Source organism: Hemicordylus capensis, chromosome 2 (genome assembly GCF_027244095.1).
Source record: "Hemicordylus capensis ecotype Gifberg chromosome 2, rHemCap1.1.pri, whole genome shotgun sequence".
NCBI lineage: Eukaryota > Metazoa > Chordata > Lepidosauria > Squamata > Cordylidae > Hemicordylus > Hemicordylus capensis.
In genome coordinates, this window is record NC_069658.1 from 231,220,598 (window position 1) to 231,244,878 (window position 24,281).

The window sequence follows — 24,281 nt, forward strand, 5'->3', positions numbered from 1 at the left end:
ATTAAAAAGCACCGGTCCCAGTACAGATCCCTGGGGGACCCCACTTCTTACTTCCCTCCATTGTGAAAACTCTCCATTGATACCTACCCTCTGTTTCCTGTCTTTCAACCAGTTAACTATCCACACATGTACTTGTCCCCTTATCCCATGACCGCTAAGTTTCCTCAGGAGTCTTTGATGAGGAACTTTGTCAAAACCTTTTTGGAAGTCCAGGTATACGATGTCAACTGGATCACCTTTATCCACACACTCGTTGACACTCTCAAAGAAGTCCAAAAGTTTGGTGAGGCAAGATTTCCCTTTGCAGAAGCCATGCTGGTTCTCTCCCAGCAGGGCTTGTTCTTCTATGTGCTTTAAAATATTATTCTTGAGGATGCTTTCCATCAATTTGCCTGGAACGGACGTTAAGCTAACCGGCCTGTAATTTCACGGATCGCCCCTGGATCCCTTCTTGAAAATTGGTGTTACATTTGCTACTCTCCAGTCCTCTGGTACAGAGCCCGATTTCAGGGATAAGTTATATATTTTAGCAAGGAGGTCGGCAATTTGACATTTGAGTTCTTTGAGGACTCTTGGATGGATGCCATCCGGCCCTGGCTATTAGTTTTCCTTTTTTCCAGACAGTTTAGAACATCATCTTTTGTTACTTCTATCTGACTCAGTTCTTTAGCCTCCATCTCTAAAAAAAGCCTGTTTCAGGAACAGGTATATGCTCAGTATCCTCTGCCGTGAAGACGGACACAAAGAACTCATTTAGCTTCTCTGCAACCTCCATATCCTCCTTAATAATCCCTTTCACTCCCTCATTGTCTAATGGTCCAACCGCCTCCCTGGCAGGTTTCCTGCTTCTGATGTACTTAAAGAAGTTTTTGTTATTCCCCTTGATACTTTTGGCTAAATGTTCCTCAAACTCTCTTTTTGCCTCCTTTATTGTCACCTTGCATTTCTTTTGACAGAGTTTGTGTTCCTTTCTGTTCTCTTCGTTTGGACAGGCCTTCCAATTGCGGAAGGAAGTCATCTTCCCTTTTATGGCTTCCTTGACAATACCCGTTAGCCATGCTGGCATCCTCCTGGACTTAGTGGTACATTTCCTCCTTTGGGGTATACAATCTAACTGGGCTTCTAGTATTGTGGTTTTGAGTAAACTCCATGCACTCTGGAGCGAAGTGACTCTCCTGAGTTTCCCTTTCAGCTTTCTTTTCACCATACTCCTAATTTTGGAGAAGTTTCCTCTTCTGAAATTCAAAATATCTGTGTTAGACTTCCTTGGTGATTCTCTCCCCACTTGTATGCTGAATTTGATGGTACTATGGTCACTGTTCCCTAAAGGGTCAATGATACATCACGCACCAGGTCTTGGGTGCCACTCAAAAAATTAAGTCCAAGGTCGCCTTCTCTCTGGTTGGTTCCATGACCAACTGTTCTAGGGCACAGTCATTTAGCGTATCTAAAAATCTGACCTCTTTGGCATTACTTGACTGTGAATTTCCCCAGTCTGTCTGTGGGTAATTGAAGTCACCCATTATTACAGCCCTGCTTCTCCTTGACGCCTCCCTGATTTCCTGCAGCAACTCCCAGTCACTGTCAGCATTTTGATCCGGCGGGCAATAGCACATCCCCAGTAGCACTTTCCCTTTCAGGCCTTATATTGTCACCCACACGGTTTCTGTTGAGGACTCCAGTCCACCTAGGTTTTCTAGCTTCTATGCTAGAAGGCATAAATTCTATGTCTTCTTTAACATACACCTCAAAGGCGCCCCTCCCTGTCCTTTCTATAGAGTTTATATCCAGGGATAACTGTGTCCCACTGGTTCTCACTGTTCCACCATGTTTCTGTTATGCCCACTATACCTATTTTTTCATTAGCAACCAAGCACTCCAGCTCACCCATCTTGGCTCTGAGGCTTCTGGCATTGGCATACAAGCACCTATACACTGAATCTCTCACCTGATGTGTGCTATCTTTCTTTTGACTCTTTGACCAGCTGGCACAGGCTCCCGTCTGCTCTTTATACGGTTCTGCTCTGTCCCTTTCTGTTTTATCTGAATCCTTTGCACCCTCGCACTTTAAAGGATGGCTTTTGCCGAATGGGATACTGCCCAGTTCCCATCGGCTGTTCCCCAGGTGTCATTTTAAAAGCTGCTCTGCAACCTTTTTAATTTTAAGCGCCAGCAGTCTGGTTCCATCTTGGTTCAAGTGCAGCCCGTCCCTTTTGTACAGGCCTTGCTTGCCCCAAAATGTATCCCAGTGCCTAACAAATCTAAACCCCTCCTCCCGGCACCAACGTCTCATCCACGCATTGAAACCCCTCAGCTCTGCCTGTCTCACTGTACCTGCGCGTGGAACAGGTAGCATTTCTGAGAATGCTACCTTGTGGGTCCTGTACTTCAATCCACTACTTATCAGCCTAAATTTGGCTTCCAAGACCTCCCGACTACATTTCCCCACATCGTTGGTGCCGACATGCACCACGACAGCTGACTCCTCCCCAGCACTGCCTAAGAGCCTATCTAGACGCTGCATGATGTTTGCAACCTTCGCAGCAGGCAGGCAAGTCACAGTGAGGTCAACACACGGGTCACAAACCCATCTCTCTATACCTCTAATGATCGAATCACCCACTACAAGGAGGCCCCTACCCCCTTGAGGAGTATCCCCTGTGCGAGAGGATATGGGCTCATCATCCATGGAAGGGGTCCCTTCTAAAGGAGCATTTCCTTCTTCCTCAGACCAATGTCCTCCTTACCCAAGAACTTCATTCTCCCTGACAGCAGAGGAGCTACCAGCCCTGGAGTGGGATGCCTCTATCACATCCCTGAAGGTCTCGTCCACATGCCTCTCTGTCTCTCTGAGCTTCTCCAGATCCGCCACCTTGGTCTCAAGAGAACGAATTTGTTCCCTAAGGGCCAGGAGCTCCTTGCACTGAGCACACACCCATGACTTCTGCCCATGGGGCAAATAGTCATATATGTGGCACTCTGTGCAATACACTGGGAGGTGCCCCTTCCCCTGCTGACTTTCTATCTTCATACTGATTTTGTTGGCTGTTTATAGTATTTAGTGATAGTTTAATAGAAGTAGTTTATTATCTGTTTATGAGATAGTTTATTAGAAGGATAGGTCTCAGCTGTAATGGTCAGCTATTTAACTGTCCAAACAGCCTTTCCCAGGAATATTAGGGATATGAGGGAGGGATTTGTACTTACATTCTCTTCTCCACCAGGCTCCTTGTGATCACAGGGGCTTGTTCCAGGCTCCCCCGCACACCTCCCGCTAAACTCCTGCAAAACTCCTACATGCTGTTTGCTATCCCTGTGTGCTATGCTCTGTTTGCTATGCTCATGTTCACATTCAGCAGAGCTATCCCAGGTTGTGAGGAGTTTAATTTCAGCTCCTTCTGCTTTAACTCAGTCTCTGGAAATGTTCTGCTGTGACGCTTTTATTGGGTTCTCTGCGGACAAAATCTGTATTCGGGCCTGACTTGGACTCCACTATTTCTGTAAGGTCTATGGAGCAGGTGTCCAGCAATCCCTCTTGCAGTATTAGATTGGATCTGTTTCAATCTGTGACTCCTGAGGATGTGGACAAGCTGTTTGGGGCGGTGAAGCCTACCACTTGTTCTCCGGATCCTTGCCGAACTTGGCTACTTCTATCTAGCAGGGAGATTGTTGGAGGGGGCCTGGTTAATATCATATATGCATTGCTGAGGGAGGGTAGGGTGCCTCATTGTTTGAAGGAGGCAATGGTTAGACCGCTTCCGAAGAAGCTTTCCCTGGACCCCTTAGCGATGGATAGTTATAGGCCAGTCTCTAATCTCCCTTGGTTGGGCAAGGTAATTGAGAGGGTGGTGGCCTACCAGCTCCAGGTGGTTAAGGAGGAAGCTGATTATCTAGACCCATTTCAAACTGGCTTTAGGGCTGGCTGTGTGGTTGAGACAGCCTTGGTTGGCCTGATGGATGACCTTTACCGGGGAATCGACAGAGGGAGTGTGTCTCTGCTGGTTCTTCTGGATCTCTCGGCAGTGTTCAATACCATCGACCATGGTATCCTTCTGGGTCGCCTGGGGGAGTTGGGGATAGGAGGCACTACTTTGCAGTAGCTCTGCTCCTATCTCTCTGGTAGATTCCAGATGGTGGCGCTTGGTGACAGTCGCTCCTCAAAGCAGGAGCTGCTATATGGAGTCCCTCAGGGCTCCATTCTGTCACCAATGCTTTTTAATATCTACATGAAACCTCTGGGTGAGGTCATCAGGATTTTTGGTGCTGGGTGTTATCATTATGCTGATGATGCCCAAATCTACGTCTCCTTTTCATCTTCATTATCAGGAAATGGCCTTCATTCTACAAGAAAATCTTTTATGATGTGGTTCATAATAACAGCAGCTTATGCAATCGCTTTTCCTCAGATGTGTTCCAACACATGCACTATATTGAGAAAGTTGCCATTGCAGAGATTGATTGCATCAATTGCAGGGTTTTATGCAACTGGCATAGATGCTTCTTGATTACAGCTTCATTGTGATATGCTGTTGGATATTGCAAGTGAGTGGAAAGTTGAACTTTCAGCTCTTCAGGATGTAGTTGATGATCTAAGTGGGACAAAAGGGAAGCATTCTGTGACAGTACAGACAAAGCTGATTAAAATCAGCCTTCCTCTACCTGTTTCATCATGTACATTCGGGAAGGTCATTCTCATGTCTTCGTAGGATAAAGATCTTTCTGCGATCAAGCATGGGGCAAGCCAGGCTCAATCACATGGCTGTTTTACATGGAGATAGTTTGGATACAGAGATAGTTTGGGAGATGAATCTTAACATTATAGCTAATGAGTTCATCCAGGCAGCACCAAACAGAAAAAAACAAATTGTGTGGAAGAATTCTAGTAGTGCATAGACTGAATGCATTTCTTCTCATTTGTGTGCTCTATAGTGCCCTGTGCTCCCCACCCCAAGAAATTGAGATGTCTGTGCTCCTGCCTGGGGCCTTCTGCATGCAAGCAGGATTCTCTGCCATGGGATGGGTGATGGCACAACCTTGGATGACTTTGAAGCAGGGCTTACACAAATCCATAGAGGACAAGTCTATCAGTGGCTACTAATACTGATGGGTATAGGCTACCTCCAGGTTAAGAGGCAGGCAGGATGCTTCTGAATCCCAGTTGCAGAGGAGCAAAGCCAGGAGAGGGGCATGCCTTCATCTTCTGCTTGTGTGGCTTTCCAAGACATCTGGTGGACCACTGTGTGAAACCGGGGGCTGGATTAGATAGGCCTTGGGCCTGATCCCGCAAGACTGTTCTCCTGTGGTGCACCACACCTTTGAGATTCTCTCCGCAGCAAGGCTCCCAAGTGCCCCATTTCTGCTTTTATTTATGTATTTGTTGATTGATTTGATTTGATTTGTATACCGCCCTTCCAAAATGGCTCAGGGCGGTTTACAATTAAAACAAACCACTAAAACAATAAAGAGCTGAAACAAGTTAAAAACAATATAACAACAATTAGCAATTTAAAAACATTTTAAAACAACAATTAAACAATTACAGTGATTAAAAGCCCCCAAATCGGGTTAGAATATTAAAACAGATTTAAGCTTTTAAAAGTACGGTTATGACCAGGGGTGTGTGTAGTCGGGCTGAGATGGTGCAAAAACCTGGCGCACTATTCTGGGTCCCAGGTCTCAGGCAGCCCCTTCCTCCTGAAGCTCTGGAAGCACATGCACACCATCATGGGAGGCCCCGTGCTCCCCAACTGTCCCCCAGCAGCTGCAGCAACCTTTCCCCTGGCCCTACTGCTTCACTCTGTGCCCCTCTGCACACGCACACCATTGGATAGCATGTCTGTACCTGCCAGCTAACCTGCAGCAGCTGCAACTGCCCTGGCCGGACTTGCCTGAAGATTGTTAGGTGGCTCCCCAGCTGGCTTCCAGCAGTAGACAATCATGTGCACACCACTGGACACTCTCCTGCCCCCCACACAGCACACACCGGTGTGGCCACCTCACCCACTCCTCAGCCTGAGGCAACTTCTACTTGTGTGTAGGTGTGAAGAAACATACATGCAAAGTGCTGGAGAGTGAGCGAGCGAGCGAGAGACCATAGCAACCACATATGGAATGCTGGGAGGAGAGTTCAACTAGGAGTCAGTTGGTGACAGTGGGAGAGTTAGTGAGGGGTTGGTGAGGTACTGAATAGGACTCTAGCTCATACCTAAGAGATAGGGATGTGCACGGAACCAGTTGGCCCAGTTCGGTTCGAGTCTGGACCAGACTCAAACCTGACCGAACCAGTTCGGTTCAGCACCCCCTTGGGGGAAAAAAATCGCAACCCCCCCCCACTGTTTGGGGGGTGTTCGTTCCGGTGTCAGACCAAACAGGGTGGTTCAGTTCGACCCCAAGCAGTTGAACCTAACTGGTTCAGTGTCGAAGCTGTTTGCACATCCCTACTAAGCAATATAGATTTAGAAAGAAGGTAAAGATACACTGTGTTGAGTCTAGCAGCTGCCTTATTTGGCAACATTGTAGTGAAGTTGATGTTCCCTGCTTTGCAGAGATCCATATTTCCATTCTCTTGTAAATAATAAACTTGTTCTCATTTGTTTTTACACTTTAAGCTTTGTTTCTCTTAATGCACTGAACATATATGCCTATCCTTCACTCGCGAGGCTACGTGACCGAGAGGTTATTTATTGAGTGTAGGGTAATAGATAATCATATGGTGGCAGCGAAAGAAAATAATAATTTATTAAATCACATTAACATGGTGACACAATTAATATTAAAATCATTGAAAAAATCACCTCCCTGATAGTAGGCCAGTGCTTGTCCTCTTCCACGTCCTCTGTGAACAGAGCATAAGCGTATCCTGAGTGGAGTGTCGAGGCTGCCTGCCCTCTTGGTGTTTGCTGCTTTGGGGCTGGGAGTCTGGGGGAGCCAGCTACAGCCATTGTGCTTCCAAGGGAGGAAAATCAATTTGGGAGTGTGTGGGGGGACAGAGAGTTAAGGCATGAGCTTCTGCTTTGAGGCTGGGCTGGGACGATGGGGGAGTCTTGCTTGCTGTAACTATATGACTTGCTAAGTTGAAATAATTCTGGAATGGCTGGGCAGAAAGTTCTAAAATTGCACATGGTGATAGTACATTCATGTATGTATACACTACCTCTCAACCAGGTCAGACAGTACTGTGTGTGTTTATTATTTAGTCTACCTGTTGATTTTTAATGGGTTTTTTGGGGGGGGAGGGATTTTTTAAAGTGCTATGAACTGCTTGTTTCATGGCAAAAAGTTATAAAAAGGGCATGAATGGAATTCCCCACACTGACCATTATTCAAGCAAACCTCATTTAGAGGAAACCACCCCTTGCTTTCATGCACAAAAGGAGTTGTACCTCCTTTCTTGCTCCCTGTGTTCTAATTCTGGAATGGATGGGCATAAAGCTTTAAAACTGCCCGCAAGGTGCACCTGCCCACATAGACGAAGGTTGCAGGCCCCACATGGCCATTGACGCCCCTGCCCAGTTGGTGCCCTCACCGACTGCCTAGTTTGCCTACCAGGTGGGCCTACCCTGACTCCAGAACTACTTTAAAATATTAACTGTCTGTTTTTACTTATATTACTAATAAAAGCAAAAATTTGTTGAAAAATAAAATATTAACTGTATCAATCCTGCACAGTTCTGAGCTCAACGAGGCTTACTCTCATATAAGTGTCCCTAGAACTTATGAAGGAAGAGGCGCAAAGCCTTTGTGGACAAGCCTCCACACCTAGTAGCTATTCCCAGAAGAGCTTTTGCTGCTGCCCAAGACACCCCTTCAAACCCCACAAGCACTCAAGGAACATTCAGGGTACTCCACAAAGAGCCTAAGGGAAACCTCCCAAACCACAGGGCCTTTGTGTAGCACATTTGCCCCAGCGGTTGTGGTGAGCTAATGTAGAATAAAAGCCCAAAGCAAACAGACCAGCATCCAAGTAAAAAGATAATACCTGTAGTTTATTGTAAAAGGAACAGAGATTTACAGGCCATTTACAAAATAAAATGTAGAAAAACATAAAGCACACTTCTTACATTCCAGTTCAGGTGTTCAGATTAATTCCAAAACCTTTGTTGCACAAAAAGATGGACTTTATCATCTCAAGGCTGAAAGCATGGTGGTGAGCTGTCCTTCCTAGGACAAAGAGCACTATGTACACTCCCTGGGAGCAACTTCAACACACAAAAAGCCCAACTCCCCATGCCCTTGAGCAACTTCAGACAGAGAATCCGTCTGTTTTGCTTGACACCTCAAAGACAAAGGAAGGGGAAATTTTAGCTACTAGAACATGAGAACAACCCTGCTGGATCAGGTCCAAGGCCTATCGAGTCCAGCACCCTGTTGCTATTGGGAGGAGTGTGAATGTTTCCATCCATTACTTCCTCAGGAAGACAAAGATTAACTAGTCTGCCTTAGTAGGAATCCTTGCTTATGGAAAAGTAGAAATTTTGCAGATTTGCCCAGCTCGGAGGTCAGGTCTAGTGACTTATTTCATTCACACTGCATTATTGCATTAGTTTCTTTAGTGCACGAAAATAGATATGATGCAAATATACTTTCTGAGTTGAATAAATCAACATATCCCTTATGTGATTGTTTTCTTGAGTCATCTTTCACCTGTCTAAGTACTAAGTTGCTCTTAACAGAGAAAATTATGAAAATAACTGTTTGTTTTGTTTTTACAAGAAACTGATGACGCAGCCACTGTTTGTTTGTAACTGGGAGAACCAGATTTGTGTTAATAAGATTATCTTTGCTATTTACTTTCGAGAAAGAAAACAATATACCACCAAAGGCATAAATCATTAAGGCAAGCAGTCAACCCAGATTCTGCAGACCGCGTGCAAGAGGAGACTGGCTGCTGCGTCTTTTCCCAACATTGTAATATAACCAGCAGACCTCAAAGGTCTCACTACACATGTGGTTATTGCAATCCCTTTAAACTGGCCCGGGCAGTGTCATCTCTCCCCTCCTTCTGTTGGAATCCAGTGTAGAGGGCCAGTAAAGGGGTCTAGTGATGGCCACAAAAGGAGTCTAGTGGTCTCACCTGGCCATTGCATGATGGTCAGTAGGGATGTGCAAATAAGTTCGGGGGTTTGCAGTTCAGTTCTGGTTTGGGGGTTCAACAGTTCGGGGGTCGAACCGAACAGCCCCTCCACCAATTCGGTCCAGACCCAGACCAAACCTCCCCTCGGGAAATTTTTTTTTACCTTGTACTCCCCTTCGGGGAGTTTCTGGAGATGGCGGGGGGGTCCATGGCGGTACCCCCTCCCCCCGCCGGCCTTCTAAATCACCCCCTCGCCCCCTGCAGGCGCTCTTTGGCCATTTTTCAGCCTTCACCTGGTGGCCCGGCGGCCATGTTTGGGGCTGGACGCCTGCGTACATGGACTCTGTGTGGCCCAGGCCATGTGGCCCGGGCTGCCGCCTTCTTTTTCGCTATAAGAATGGTGTTGCCTCCTTTAGGCACAGAGTGATGAAGCGCCACATTCTTGCTGAGCAGATGGTCAGCTATGGTCTGTTTTTGTAACAAAGACATTCTTTCCTCCTGCTGTTGAGGCCCACCAGCAGATGGGCTTGCCCCGGATGCATTTTGCTGATGTTTCTCTGCAGAGACAAAGTCAGCAAATGAGATCTGGAAGTGGCCTCTTCCCCAGAGACTACCCATTCCCACTATTGTAGTGAGTCAGGGCCCTTGGACCCCAAGCCCTCCTCAGCAGGGGCTCCTCCATACTTTTCCTAACAACTTGCAGAGGAGGAGATCCTATAAGCTCTGCAGCCACTTGCTATTCATGACAACAAATTTGACAGAGTCTGTTTTAAAGTTCCCTGTCTCTGAGATGACTGCCTGCCTACCTGTCACAGATCCCACTTACCCACTGGAAATGTGTCAGGTCCCTGATCAGGTACTGCAAAGGAGAGTAAAAGGAGCAGTCAGTTTTGTTTGCATTATGGTTTGCATTATCCTAGGAATAAGATCACCCCAGTTCTCCCATTTTTCATTTGATTCAACTAGGTTCAGAGATAATGACCTACCTACAACCTTTGCTCCTGCATCCAAGTGTTTGTCAAAGATGCTTATGTGAACTTCTACTACTACAAATTAGGGGTGTGCAATTCAGGATTTTCGGTGTTTTGGTTTGGACCCGAACCAAAACACCCCTGTTCTGTTCTGTGCCCAAATTTTGCTCACCCGAATCACCCCCGATTCGGTTCGGATTCAGATTTACCCGAATCCGAATCGATTCAGGTAAGAAAAATGGGTCCTGGGGCCAAAAGAGTGGGGTGGGGTGGTAGTGCCCAATGGGTGGAGGCTACCACCCAATTTTCAGGGGGATTGGGCAAAGGGCTGATTTTTGGTGATTTTTTGAAGTTTTATTGTCTTTGGGGCAGATTGGGGCAGAAAGTGGGATCTGGCCCAGAAGAGTGGGGTGGGGTGGTAGTGCCTAATGGGTGGAGGCTGCCACCCCAATTGCAGAATGATTGGGCAGAGGGCTGATTTTTGGTGAATTTCTGATGTTTACACGTTTTTAAGGTTTTCCCCCATTAGCTAGAATGGGGGGTGTATCGCTTCATGTCGGGGGGAAAGGGGTGGCCTAGAGCGGTGTGGGGTTGGTGGTAGTGCCGGGTAGGGGCAAGGAAGCTACCTGAATTTTTTCAAAGGATTTGGGCAGAGGGCTGATTTTTGGTTAATTGTTGAAGTTCATGTCTTTAAGGTTTAGATTCTATTATAGCAAATTAGAGTGGATTCATGGTGTGTCATTGAAAATCTCATTTGCTATCATAGAATCCACACTCAGAATACCTCAGAAACAACAGAACCCTGTACGCCATGGGTTAGAAACCCATGGGGGTGGTTGGCACCCTATGTGCACTACACCACCACTTGCTCTGGGCCACCCCAGCACCCCCCAAGTGCACTTATGGGGCTGCTGAAAGCTCCATTCTATTATAACTTATGAGGAAAAACCTTAAAGACGCGTAAACTTCAACAATTAACCAAAAATCAACCCTACCACTACAGAAGGCAGTCACTAGCAGCAACCACTGGAGGGGTTCTGTGCTGGGGCTGGACAGAGACAGTTGCTCTCCCCCTACTCAATAAAGGGAATCACCACTTTTAAAAAGTGCCTCTTTGCTGCATTAGCAAAGGTCACTAGAGGCTTCACAGGATGTTTTAGGATAGCAGTGGGCAAACTTTGCCCTCCAGCTGTTGTTGAACTGCAACTCCCATCATTCCCAGCCACAATTGATTAGGAGCTAATTTGCTAATTCCCAGCCAATGTTTTAGGCGCTAATTTGCTCTTGCTGCTCAAACATAAGGATTAGTGGAGGAAGCTTTGAGTTAGAGTAACAACCGTTCAAAGAAGAAACAGAAAACAAATACATCTATGATCACTAGCGGTATATCAAGAGAGGACTGGAATGCTGACGTGGTTCTCTAAGTTATGGTTTTGTATAGACATGAGACATTTTAGGATTAAAAAGCTGCACATTTAGGTGGAAGTCGGGCTGCCTTCGGGCTTCCTCGCTTGACCCTTTTCTTTCTTTACAGTGTGTAAGTACAAGAGTTCTTGAATGAATGCTCCTTGAAACTATCTTTCATGAAACCCTATGTAATTAAGGCTACGGTTTGATGCCATAAGCTTTGTCTATGCTATAATGCCTATATAGAGAGAATATACATAGAAATAATAAATAAACTAGCTGGACCAGGCGCAGAGCATCTGAGACTCTAGCCTCCTCCTCCCCCCCCACCTGCCTGCCACCACAGTTTCCCCCATGGCCATTGTTTTCTTTCTTGCCCTCCCGCCTGGCTTCTTCCTTCCCCTGCCTGCTGGCCCACCCGCCGGCCAGCCGCCGTCGCCGTCTTCTTCCCTGGCTGCCATCACACCCACCCGTCCTCCGCTGTTTTGCCTGCCCATGTGGAACCGTTTTACCCTCTCACTGGTCCTGCCACCCGCTGCTGTTTTTTTCAGCTCCTGCTGCCACCGCCACTTCCCCCTCTCCCACCTGTCCCATGGCTAGCCTATCCAGCAGCTCTCTGAACTCTCACGAGAGCTGCCACACATGGGATGAACCACGGGTATGCCTTAGAGAATTAAATATATGGAAGATAAGATGGAACCCTGTCCCCAAAGGGCTCACAATCTCAAAAGAAACATAAGACAGACACCAGCAACAGTCACTGGCGGGTTACTGTGCTGGGGGTGGAGAGGGCCAGTTACTCTCCCCCTGCTAAATAAAGAGAATCACCACGGTAAAAGGTGCCTCTTTGCTCATTTAACAGGGCTCTTTGCTTCAGCGGCCAAAATGGCACTGGCCAAGGGTGCAGAGATCTAGGGGTGCAGCCGTCAGGCCCACAGCCAGAGTTTAGGGGGTGTCCATTTTCCTCAAGTTTTTTTCCCCACCCACCCAGTTTCTTTCCTCCCACCCCAAGTTTCTCCCCCCCCCCGGCCATCTTTTGTCAGTGCTGCTCTGATCCATCAGCCAATCAGAGGCTTTCCCATGCTAGCAGGGAGCCCTGTTCTTCCTCCACACCTGACCAGCAGCTTTGGGGGTGTGAGGCTGCAGTGAGCCAGCTAACCAGCAAGTGGCTTCCCTGCCGCTGCAAGAAGTGCACCACTCCCAGTGCCATCCCGCTGCCGCGGTGCAAGGATAACTGTGGTGATCATTGGTCGTGGAATTGGGGATTTGGGACAGAGGAACTGATTGAAGGATTAAAGGGAGCTACTGGAACCTGTGTGGCAACAACAGTAACAAAGAGATTGACAGAGACAGACCAAGAGGCTCACTTGCTACTCCTGGTGAGTCCACTCCTTTGAACTGAAGCCTCGAGACTTGACTTGTCAGAGATTAGCAGACGGGGCAACAGCCACTGGCCAGAGAGCGCCAAGTCCACTTGGAGGGGCATGGACCGTCGGCTCCCACAACAAGGGGGAAACCAGCTTTGCCCCATCCAATGGCCAGGGCAGCTGCAGGGAACTTTTCCTACCACCTCTGCCAGAGAGGAACACTCTACTCCAGTGATTCTCAAACTTGGGTCCTCAGGTGTTATTGGACTTCAACTCCCATAATCCTCAAGCAAAGGCCACTGAGGCTGGGGATTATGGGAGTTGAAGTCCAATAACACCTGAGGACCCAAGTTTGAGAATCCCTGCTCTACTCCAATTGCCAGTTGCCCAGGGAGGGCAGAAGCAAGGGGAAGCACCCTCCAAAGGTGGAGCTCCTGTTAAGGAGCTCCCCTGCCTTCATTTTATTGAACTCCCCCTGCCAAACCTAATCACTCCAAAACATACTGTATTTATCTGAATCTAGACTAATCCCCCTCCCCCAGAACTTCGATGTTAGAAATTGGGGTTGGGGGTTGATTTTAAATTCAGAGTCCTCTTCCTTTTGGGTAATATAACCTTTTTAAAAAGTAATATCAAATTTCCCCTTTTAAAAGTAGGGATGGGCGAACAGGTTCAGGGGTCCTGTGGTCCGGCCGTTTTGGGATCTAACCTAAACCCCTCCCCACCCGGTTTGGTCTGGACGGGAACAGAACCCCCACGCAAGTTCGCAATTTAAAAAAAAAAAAAAACGTAAATTTTTCCCCCTTCAGTCCCTTCGAGGGCTTCCTGTGGGCCGCGGGGCGGGAGTATGTCCATGAAGGTTTCCCCTCCGCCCGCTAGCCTCTCAAATCACTGCCGTGGCCCATCCAGACACTCTTTTTTGGCCCGTTTGGGCCTCGGTAGATCATTGCTGCGGCCATTTTGGAGGCCGCTGCGCATGTGCAAATGGCCTCTGTGAGGCCTGGCATGGCCCTGGGCCTCACAGAGACCATTTGCACATGTGCGGTGGCCATTTAAAAAAAATAAAAATTAAAAAAATGCCACCAAAAACAAAATGGCCACTGCACATGCACAAATGGTCTCTGCAAGGCCCTGGGCCATGCCAGGCCTCGCAGAGGCCACCTCCAAAATGGCCACCATGGTGATCTACCGAGGCCCAATCGGGCCAAAAAAGAGAGAGCGGATGGGCCACAGCAGTGGTTTGAGATGCCAGTGGGGGGCAGGGGAATGTTCGTGGACCCCCCCTGCTTATGGTGGACATGAAGCCCCCTCCCCCAAAGGGGCAGAAGGTAAAATTTTAATGTTTAAAAAAAAATTCACTACACACCCCACAAGACTGAACCGGATCGGCAGGGTGTCAAAGAGTGCTGGCCGGAACTGGCCCGATTAGGATTGAGTCCGGTCCAGACTCACAATCACATCCCACCTTCGCAGGGCTGAAGGGCCTATTAGAATGGTCTGCCCGAGATGGTTATTGGATCCAACAGGATTCCAAGAAGTTTTGGAGGGATTAAGTGTTGGCTCTGCCGGCGATCGTGTTGATGCTCTGGTGGAACAGCAAACTCACCTGGGCAGTAGACATGATTGCTCCTAAGCGTCCTCTCTGAATAACTGCAAAATTGGCCCCTTGGTATACGGAAGAACTACAAGGGCTGAAGTGGCAAGGTAGATGACTCCTGAGGACGTGGACAAGCTGCTTGGAGTGGTGCAGCCTACTACCTGTTCTCTTGACCCTTGCCAGACATAGCTTATACTAACTAGCCAGGGGATTGTTGGAGGAGGCCTGGTAGAGATTATTAGAAAGAGCCCCTGGTGGCGCAGTGGTAAAACTGCCGCCCTGTAACCAGAAGGTTACAAGTTCGATCCTGACCAGGGGCTCAAGGTTGACTCAGCCTTCCATCCTTCCGAGGTCGGTAAAATGAGTACCCAGAATGTTGGGGGCAATATGCTAAATCATTGTAAACCGCTTAGAGAGCTCCAGCTATAGAGCGGTATATAAATGTAAGTGCTATTGCTATTATCAATGCTTCTCTGAGGGAGGGCAGGATGCCTCCTTGTCTTAAGGAGGCAATTATTAGACCACTTCTAAAGAAGCCTGCCTTGGATCCCCCAGAGTTGGGTAACTACAGGGCTGTCTCGAACCTTCCGTGGTTGGGAAAGGTAATTGAGAGGGTTGTGGCTTCCCAGCTCCAGACAGTCTTGGAGGAAACCAATTATCTAGACCCGTTTCAGACCGGCTTTCAGGTGGGCTATGGGGTGGAAACTGCCTTGGCCATTCTGATGGATGATCTTCAACTGAGAAGATCAATTGACAGAGGAAGCATGACTCTGTTGGTCCTTTTGGACCTCTCAGCGGCTTTTGATAAAATCGACCATAGTATCCTCCTGGAGCATCTGAGGGGGTTAGGAGTGTGTGTGGGGGGGCACTGCTCTGCAGTGGTTCCACTCCTACCTTTCGGGAAGATTCCAGATGGTGTCCCTCAGGGACTGATTTTCTTCAAAATCTGAAGTTTCATATGCTGTCCCCCAGGGCTAAGTATGGTCTCCGATGTTGTTTAATATCTACATGAAAGTGCTGGGAGAGATCATCAGGAGATTTGGTGCAGGGTGCTATCAGTATGCTGATGACACCCAAATCTATTTCTCCATGTCAGCATCATCAGGAGAAGGCATAACCTCCCTAAACGCCTGCCTGGAGGCGGTAATGGGCTGGATGAGAGATAACAAACTGAGACAATCCGAATAAGACAGAGGTACTTATTGTGCAGGGTCGAAACCCGGGAGATTTATTTATCAAATTTGTATACCGCCCCAAACTTTCATCTCTGGGCAGTTTACAACAACATAAAACCAGTTAAAAACATATACAAAAACTTTAAAACAATTTACTAATTTTAAAAAACCCAGAAATTAAAACCCAAAAATATTAGGAAGTTGAGAAAACTTGGGTAAAGAGATGGGTTTTCAGGTGTTTTTTGAAAGTTGCCAGAGATGGGGAGGATCGTATCTCAGTAGGGAGGGCATTCCACAATCTCGGGGCAGCGACCGAGAAGGCCCATCTCTGTGTAGCCACCAAACAAGTTTGCGGTAACTGGAGACAGACATCCTCAGATGACCTCAATGGGTGGTGGGGCTTGTAATGAAGAAGATGCTCTCTTAAACACCCAGGGTCTAAGCCGTTTAGGGCTTTGTAAGTTATAACTAGCACTTTGTATTTTGTCCGGAGACCTATTGGCAGTCAGTGTAACTCCATCAGTAAAGGAGTAACATGGTCTCTCCAAGATGACCCAGAGACCAACCTGGCTGCCACGTTCTGAACCAACTGAAGTTTCCGAACTACGTTCAAAGGCAGCCCCACATAGAGAACATTACAAAAGTCAAGTCTGGAGATTACCGACATATGTACCACTGTTTTGAGGTCATTGATCTTGAGAAACGGGCACAGCTGGCGTTTCAGCTGGAGCTGATAGAAAGCACCCCTGGCCACCGCCTCAACCTGAGAAACCAGGGAGAAGTGTGAATCCCAGGCTGCGAACCTGTTCCTTTTGGGGAAGTGTGACCCCATCTAGAACAGGTAGATCAAAATTGTCTCTAGAGTTCTGACCCCGCACAATAAGTATCTCCATCTTATCTGGATTCAGCTTCAGTTTATTCTCCCTCATCCAGCCCATTACTGCTTCCAGGCAGACAGTTAGGGAGGATATGCCAGCTCCTGCAGAAGTTGACATGGAGAAGTAGATCTGGGTTTCATCAGCGTACTGGTAACACCCAGCTCCAAATCCCCTGATGATCTCTCCCAGCGGTTTCATATAGATGTTCAAAAGCATTGGAGAACATACGGAGCCTTGAGGGACACCATAATTAAGCTCAGATTTTGAAGAGCAACAATCTCCAATTGACACCATCTGGAATCTATCCGAGATGTAGGAGCGGAACCACTGTAAAACAGTGCCTCCCACCCCCAACACCCTCAGACACTCCAGAAGGATACTATGGTTGACAGTATCGAAAGCTGTCGAGAAATCCAAAAGGACCAACAGAATCACACTTCCTCTGTCAATTCCCAATTGGAGATCATCCATCAGGCCAACCAAGGCAGTCTCCACCCCATAGCCCACCCGAAAACCAGTTTGAAATGGGTCTAGATAATCAGTTTCCTCCAAGACCGCCTGGAGCTCAGAGGCCACCACCCTCTCAATTACCTTGGCCAGCCATGGGAGGTTGGAAACAGGCCTATAATTGCTCAGCTCTGAGGGAACTAATGCAGGCTTCTTTAGAAGAGGTCTAATGATTGCCTCCTTAAGACAAGAAGGCATCCTGCCCTCCCTCAGAGAAACATTTATGATTTCCACCAGGCTGTCTACAACAGTCTCCCTGCTAGATCGAACAAGCCATTTTGGACAAGGGTGAAGAGAACAAGTGGTAGGCCTCACCACTCCAAGCAGCTTGTCCACATCCTCAGGAGTCACAGACTGAAACCAATCCAGTCGAATCACATAAGAGGAATTGTTGGGCACCTACAGCTCAGATATCAAATTAATTGTGGAATCTCCATCTAGGTTGGCCCGAATCAGAGAGATTTTATCTGCGAAAAACTCTTTAAACACATCACAGTGGGTAACTGATGACTCCAAATTCTGGTTCAAGGGATGGGGGGGGGCAATACTAGTCCCCTCACAACCCTGAACAACTCCGCTGGACGTGAACTCGCAGAGGCAATATGGGCAGAAAAGAACCGCCTCTTTGCCGCACGTATTGCCTGAGCATACATCTTTAGATGTGCTCTATGTCACAATCTGTCAGATTCAAGTCTTCCTCCACTTGTGCTCCAGTTGCCTACCTTGCCGCTTCAGCCCTGTAGGTCTTCTGTATACCAAGGGGCCAAATTCGAAGTGAGTCAGAGGAGACGCTTGGGAGGAATCGTGTCTACTGCCCTAGTGAGCAAGTTGTTCCAATTCTCAACCAGGGCATCAACAGGATCACCGGCAAAGCCAACATTGAATCCCTCCAAGGCTTCTTGGAATCTTACTGGATCCAATAACCTCTTTGGGCAGACCATTCTAATGGGCCCCTTGCCCCTGCGGAGGTGGGAAATGGTTGCAAGTCCAACCTTAATGAGATGGTGGTCCGTCCATGACAATGGGGAAATCACAGGAGTCCCCACCCATGGAACACCATCCTGATCAGAGTAAAAGACCAAATCAAGTGTGTGACCTGCAATATACGTCGGTCCAGTGACCACTTGGGATAGGCCCATAGTTGTCATGGCTGCTATGAACTCCTGAGCTACCCCGGACAGATTTGTCCTGAAATGAACATTGAAGTCCCCCAGCACCAAAAGTCTAGGAGACTCCAACACAAGTTCTGCAACCAAGTCCGTGAGCTCAGTAAGGGATTCCGTTGGGCAGCGGGGCAATCGGTACACCAACAGAAGTCCCAGTCTATCCCTAGTCCCCAAACTCAAGTACACACATCCAATATGGTCCGATACCCTAACAGGGACCCTGGTAGGGGAAATGTTATCCTTCTAGACCACAGCCACTCCACATCCCCATCCCCTCACCTGCTCCTCTACAGAATATCCTGGAGGGAGAAGCTGGGACCAAATTGGACCACTAGTCTCTCCCAACCAAGAATTGGTAATACATACCAGGTCGGCCCCTTCATCCATGGTCAAATCATGGATGAGTTCAGATTTATTTTGGACCGACCTGGCATTATAGAGGAGCAGGGAAAGGCTATGTGGGTTTTTGGCAGTGCTCCCAGAGGTCAAAGAGCTGGAAGGACGGCCGGAAGGGGAGATAGCTATCAAATTTCTGACTACCCTTCCCCTGGAATGGCCTGCTGACCTGCTAACGTTACTTCTTCTATTCCCCACCACCACCGGGATAGCTGCCCCATAGTCAACGAAGGCGCTCCCTGTCCCCCCATCTCCAGACGAACCCAAACACATTACAGCAACTTCAACCCAAGTCTAAGACAGCTTAAAACTAATGAAACAGAGGCTCTCTAGCCCTCGCCCTCATTCTCTGCTGAAGTGGCTCCTCCAAAGGGGCGATCCCCTTTGCTGTCACCCTTTCGGTGGCGACCCCGCCGGTGGTGGGCCCACTGCCACAAGGAGCCTTCCTATAAAGCCCAAAACTGAGCAGGTGAACTGAGGAACAGCTGAGTAATTCAGGGGCTGGTCCCAATCCTGCCCACACTTCCCACAGATGTTAACGTGAGGCTGCAGCCCCACAGGGGAAGCAAAAGCAAGCAGGCAACAGCAGAGGTCTCTCACTCCAGGCAGCCCTGGGTAGGAGGTAGATGGAATCTCCCTTTCCCTCTCTGGTTGGTCTCCTGGTCATCTCAGAGAGACCATATAACTCCTGTATTGAAAGAGCTACACTGGCTGCCTATAAGTTTCCAGGCAAAATACAAGGTGCTGGTTATCCTCTATAATAAAACCCTAAGTGAGTGTCCGTGGCTTTAGAACGTTGGGGATCTGCATCCCTGTCTCCCTGGGCTGTTCTGGGCCTGCGCAAAGCGCAGGTCTAGAACAGTCCAAGGGAGACACGACCGCCGACACCAGGCGGCCATGCTGGCCACTTCTATTGCTGCCGGCGGCACTCTGGGAGGCGGGAGGGAAGAGGACACCGGGCCGGGCCTGGCCGGTGGGGAAGGCACTCTGGGCGGCACTCTGGGAGGCGGGAGGGAAGTTAAAGACAGTGGTGATAGGACACTCAAGAAAGCAGCAGTCACGGCCGACGCCACCTCCCCCCCAAACAAACAAAAGCCAACATAGATTTTTTTTAAAAAAATCTAACTGTATCGGCCCGGTCCCGTCGTGGGGTGAGAGAAGACCACAGTGGAAGAACCAGCGGACGGCAACGGAGCCCAGAGGAGGCGGCAGAACACACCAGACCACGGGGAGGAGCGGCCACAAACAAGGCCCCCCACCCCAAAACCAAATTAATAAAGAAGCCCCCACGCCCCCTCGAAACGGCCAAGACCGGAAAAATTAGTTGAGGAATTGACACATGCGCACCGGTCCTCTTGCCGCCGCCTGCTCACCCCGTCCGTCGGCAGCGGCCGCGCCTCTGCCCGGTTTCTTCCTCTGCCTCCTTTTCCGGGTGGGGGGGTCCTCTTCCCCCCGCCCGGCTTCGCCGGCGCCGCCAGAACAAACCGTAAAGAAACTAGCCATCTCTTGCCATCTCCAGAGACCAGTATGGTAGGTGGCTGTGCTGCTCCCTTCTGTGCCTGCAGCACCTCTTTCTCGCAACAGCTGCCACCATCCCCACATCCATGTCAAAAATGGAAGAGTAAAGGGAAAGTGGGGGTGGGGGGTGTCACTGAAAGCACTAGGTACTTCGATGGCATTGGCGCGACTTTGAATATTGACTCTGTAAAGCTTCCTAAGATATTAAGCCAGATCTCTATGTGAAATATAATATATGTATGGTGAAAGAAAAACCATTTTTGTGATGCTTTCCCATTATACTGGAGGGAGGGTAGAGGCGACGACAAGAGCACCGGCCATGCGGGGAGAGTAGAGGCGGCGAACAAAGTAACTCACAAGCACACACACACCCCAAACGAACAAAGCTCTATACAGAAAAACGTTCAAAGCTCTATACAGTGCCACAAACAAAAGCGTCCCCCGCCAGCCCAGCCACCCGAAAGGCATCCCCTCCCTCTTTCCCCGGCCGTCCAATCACGGAGTAGGAAAGAGGCCCCCCCTCCCAACAGCCAAGGGCGGGAAAACAGGCTCCATAAATTTCGCCTGCGGTCGTTACTACAGCAGAGTAATTTCTGCCTCCGCATTGCTCTCAGAGGTCAAAAAGTCTGTCAGGAATCAAAAACCCTTGCGGGAAGCCAGCACACCATCCGGGAAGGAAGCCCTTCACCACTGACAACCAGAGATAGTGCCATTCCTTGCTTCTAAAATTTCTTAAGAATCACAGAGTCTTACAGAAAAAAAGGCCACAGAGGCTCACAGAGGCTAGGTTAAATTAAGTGATTTGTGGAACTTGAAAGTGAAGTAGAAAAGAGTAAGTAAAAAAGTAAAAAAGAGAGAGAGAAAGAGAGAGACAGCCAGAAAGACAGACAGAAAAGAGGGAGTGTGGGAGGGAGACAGGACAATAGAGAGAAGAAAAGAAAGAAAGAAGGAATAAGAGAAAAGAGAAAGAAGGGAAACAAAAGAACAAAATAAACAAGGAGGGAGGAAGGGAAAATAGGAAAGAGAGAAGTAGAAAACGAAGGGGGGGGAAGGATTAAGGGAGAAAGGGGGGGGAGGAAGAAGCCGCCAGCCCCAAAGAGCACGCCCATTATAGAAAGAAAAGAGGAAAAGAAAAAGAAAAAAAAAGAGGGAGAGGGAGAGCAAGGAAAAGAAGGAAAGGAGAGATAGGAAGAGGGAGAGAAAGAAAAAAAAGGCAAGAGAAAGAAAGAATAAAAGGAATAAAGAACAACAACAAAAGGAAACTAGTGCCCGTTATTAATAATGTTAACTTCATTTTAAAACATTGTTTTAAGATTTTAAATTCTTATAATGTTTTAATTTCTTGTTGTCATTTATTTTAACCAATGTTTTAATATGTCATTTATTTGTTTTAACTAATGTTTTAACTTTTTGTTTTTGTTGTAAACCACCCAGAGACGTAAGCTTTGGGTGGTATAAAAATATGTTAAATAAATAAATGAATAAATAAATAACCAACCACTTGGGCATGTTAGAAACCCAAATTAGGATTTAATTTGGTGACGACAGCAGCGTAATAAGGAAACAGAGGGTTTAAAATAAACCAAGTGGTCACAAACATCTATCTATCTATCTATCTATCTAATTCTCTAAGGAGTACCCATGGTTAATCCTGTACGTGGCAGCTCTCGTGAGAGTTCGCGAGGAGAAACATCGTGGTGATTGGGCAGTGGAGATTCCATATGCAGATAGGGAGGAGGAGCCTGTGAGAGCAGAAGTACCATGGTGATTGGGCAGTGGGGATTCCATATGCAGATAGGGAGGAGGAGCCTGTGATGGTTAAGGACAGTTGGAATGCAACTGTTACTGGCTGGAAGATGTTCTTGATTGTAGAGGAGAGGAATCTCTCTATATAAAAGGATAGTGGGCAGGGAAGAGAAGGGTCATGAGGGAGGAAAGAGTCCTTTTAGGAGAAGAAGGTTGCCATTGTGTGAATTAGATGAGGAAACAAGATGAACAAGATATCTTAACTCAGGAAGGGAGAAAGAAAGAAAGAAAGAAAGAAAGACAGAGGGGAAGAATGAGTGGAGAAGAAAGAGAGAAAAAGAAGGGGGGAAGAGAGAAAGGAGGAAAGGTGAGGGACAGGCCTGTGCCTATCAGCAGTCCGTGGCGGCGCATATTGGCAGCAAGGATGGGCCCAGTCAGCCACTGCTACTGTTTGAGGCTACCAAGGCCATTGGCGGTGGGAGGCAGGCAGGCAGGCAAGGGACGGGCCTGGGCCTGTCAACGGCCTGAGGGGAATGAGTGGCCATGGCTGTGGTGGCAGCGAGGAAGGGCCTGGTAAATTGTGGCTGCTCCTATGGGGAGCAGCAGAAGTGGGGCTTAGCTGAGGGTGAGGAGGTCTCTGGGGGTAGGGGGCTGCAGCTTGGCCAATAGGCACCAGCAATGCTGCAGCCATGACCAAGATGGGTGAGGGGGATGGAAGCAACCGGATGGAGGAGGAGCAGGAGTGAGGGTGCTCCTGGCGAGGGTGGAGAGATCTCAGAGGTGAGGGGGGCTGTGGCAGGGGGTGAGGGGAGCAATCAAGTACTAGTGAGCAGATGCTCTGCACAGATTAAGCTAGTATTGTTTATCGTAACATCCGGATGATTTAAATACTAATCTCCCAGTCCAAACCTCGGGTCCTGGCATGCTGTATGGGTAATAATAATTATAATAATTATTATTTTGCATTTATATCCCACTCTTCCTCCAAGGAGCCCAGAGTGGTGTACTACATACTTAGGTTTCTCCTCACAACAACCCTGTGAAGTAGGTTAGGATGAGAGAGGAGTGACTGGCCTAGAGTCACCCAGCTAGTTTCATGGCTGAATGGGGATTTGAACTCGGGTCTCCCCGGTCCTAGTCCAGCACTCTAACCACTACACCACGCTGGCTCCCAATTGTGATTGTGAGAACTGAAATATTAGTGGTGAATCCTCTCACACAAAAGTGAGTGAGTGCCCTTGGCAAGAAGAAGGGCAGAGACTAGAGCATTAATGGGGAACTGAAGCCACCCCACAAAAAACAAACAAACAGGAAGTTGGTTCATGTCATTCATGTAGAGAACTGAATTAATCAGCCAGATCATTGGGCTTTAGATCTCTGGCAAAACCCTGCAGGAATGTCTTCCTCTTCACCCCTGCCTACTTCTGCTTTTTAGAGCCCACTTTCAGCCTCACTCTCTCAAGTTTTTTCTCAGATTGGTTGAGTCTCTTCAAAATTCACAAGCATGTTAAACTGTGCGTATAAAATGCAATAAAGATCTTTTTTCTTTTTTGCCGACTATACAGCTTCAAGGTCTGTCAAAGGACTAGATTCCTGCCCCCACTGCAAGATCATGTTCTGCCTATCCAGTCAATCTGCCAATTCAGCACTGACCTCAGCTGCAGTCCTATTTCAAGGAGGGGAGGCATTGCTTACCAGGTACTGCTGTGAAGATGCTTTTTCTTTGCCATTTCTCTGCAAAGACAGAATCAGAGAGTCAGGGCTGGAAGGGAGCCCCAGAAATAATCCTTGCCCACTGTCTGCTACTGTCTCAGACCCTAAAACCTTCCTGTCAGATGCTCCTACAGCTATTTCCCAACAACTCGGTGCTTCCAGGCTCTGGAAGCTTATCATTGTAGGGCTATTTAATCCCCACATCTAAGAAACCCTGCTTCTAAGTGTGAGGATCAACAGTATGACCTTCAGATACCGTCCAGTCTATATCCAAAATGCCATTTCCTGAGAATAGCACTAGCACTTACATTTATATACCGCTCTATAGCCGGAGCTCTCTAAGTGGTTTACAATGATTTAGCATATTGCCCCCCAACATTCTGGGTACTCATTTTACCGACCTCGGAAGGATGGAAGGCTGAGTCAACCTTGAGCCCCTGGTCAGGATCGAACTTGTAACCTTCTGGTTACAGGGCGGCAGAAGGTTACTACAGGTGAAACTCGGAAAATGAGAATATCGTGCAAAAGTCCATTAATTTCAGTAATGCAAATTAAAAGGTGAAACTGATATATGAGACAGACGCATTACATGCAAAGCGAGATAAGTCAAGCCTTAATTTGTTATAATTGTGATGATCATGGCATACAGCTCATGAAAACCCCAAATCCACAATCCCAGAAAATTAGAATATTACATGGAACCAAGAAGACAAGGATTGTAGAATAGAACAATATCAGACCTCTGAGAAGTACACAGTGTACTGTGC

General features: G+C 47.9%; 2 protein-coding genes across 7 annotated transcripts in view; one reads left to right on the forward strand and one right to left on the reverse strand.

Annotated features, from left to right (window-relative positions):
• LOC128342305 (major histocompatibility complex class I-related gene protein-like) overlaps positions 1 to 24,281 on the forward strand; it is a 72,891-nt gene that overhangs the window by 33,851 nt on the left and 14,759 nt on the right. For all 5 annotated transcript variants that reach the window (XR_008314895.1, XR_008314900.1, XR_008314896.1 and 2 more), the window contains one exon: positions 23,367 to 23,499. The gene's annotated coding sequence lies outside the window, so the exon portion shown is untranslated. The remainder of the gene's footprint in view (positions 1 to 23,366; positions 23,500 to 24,281) is intronic.
• Positions 7,959 to 24,281, reverse strand: part of LOC128342319 (class I histocompatibility antigen, F10 alpha chain-like) — a 36,513-nt gene continuing 20,190 nt past the window's right edge. For both annotated transcript variants that reach the window (XM_053289523.1, XM_053289524.1), the window contains 3 exons: positions 23,497 to 23,535; positions 9,900 to 9,932; positions 7,959 to 9,630 (listed from right to left, as the gene is read on the reverse strand). In XM_053289523.1, coding sequence (XP_053145498.1) covers positions 9,356 to 9,630; positions 9,900 to 9,932; positions 23,497 to 23,535 — 347 coding nt within the window. In that variant the 3' untranslated portion in view covers positions 7,959 to 9,355. The remainder of the gene's footprint in view (positions 9,631 to 9,899; positions 9,933 to 23,496; positions 23,536 to 24,281) is intronic.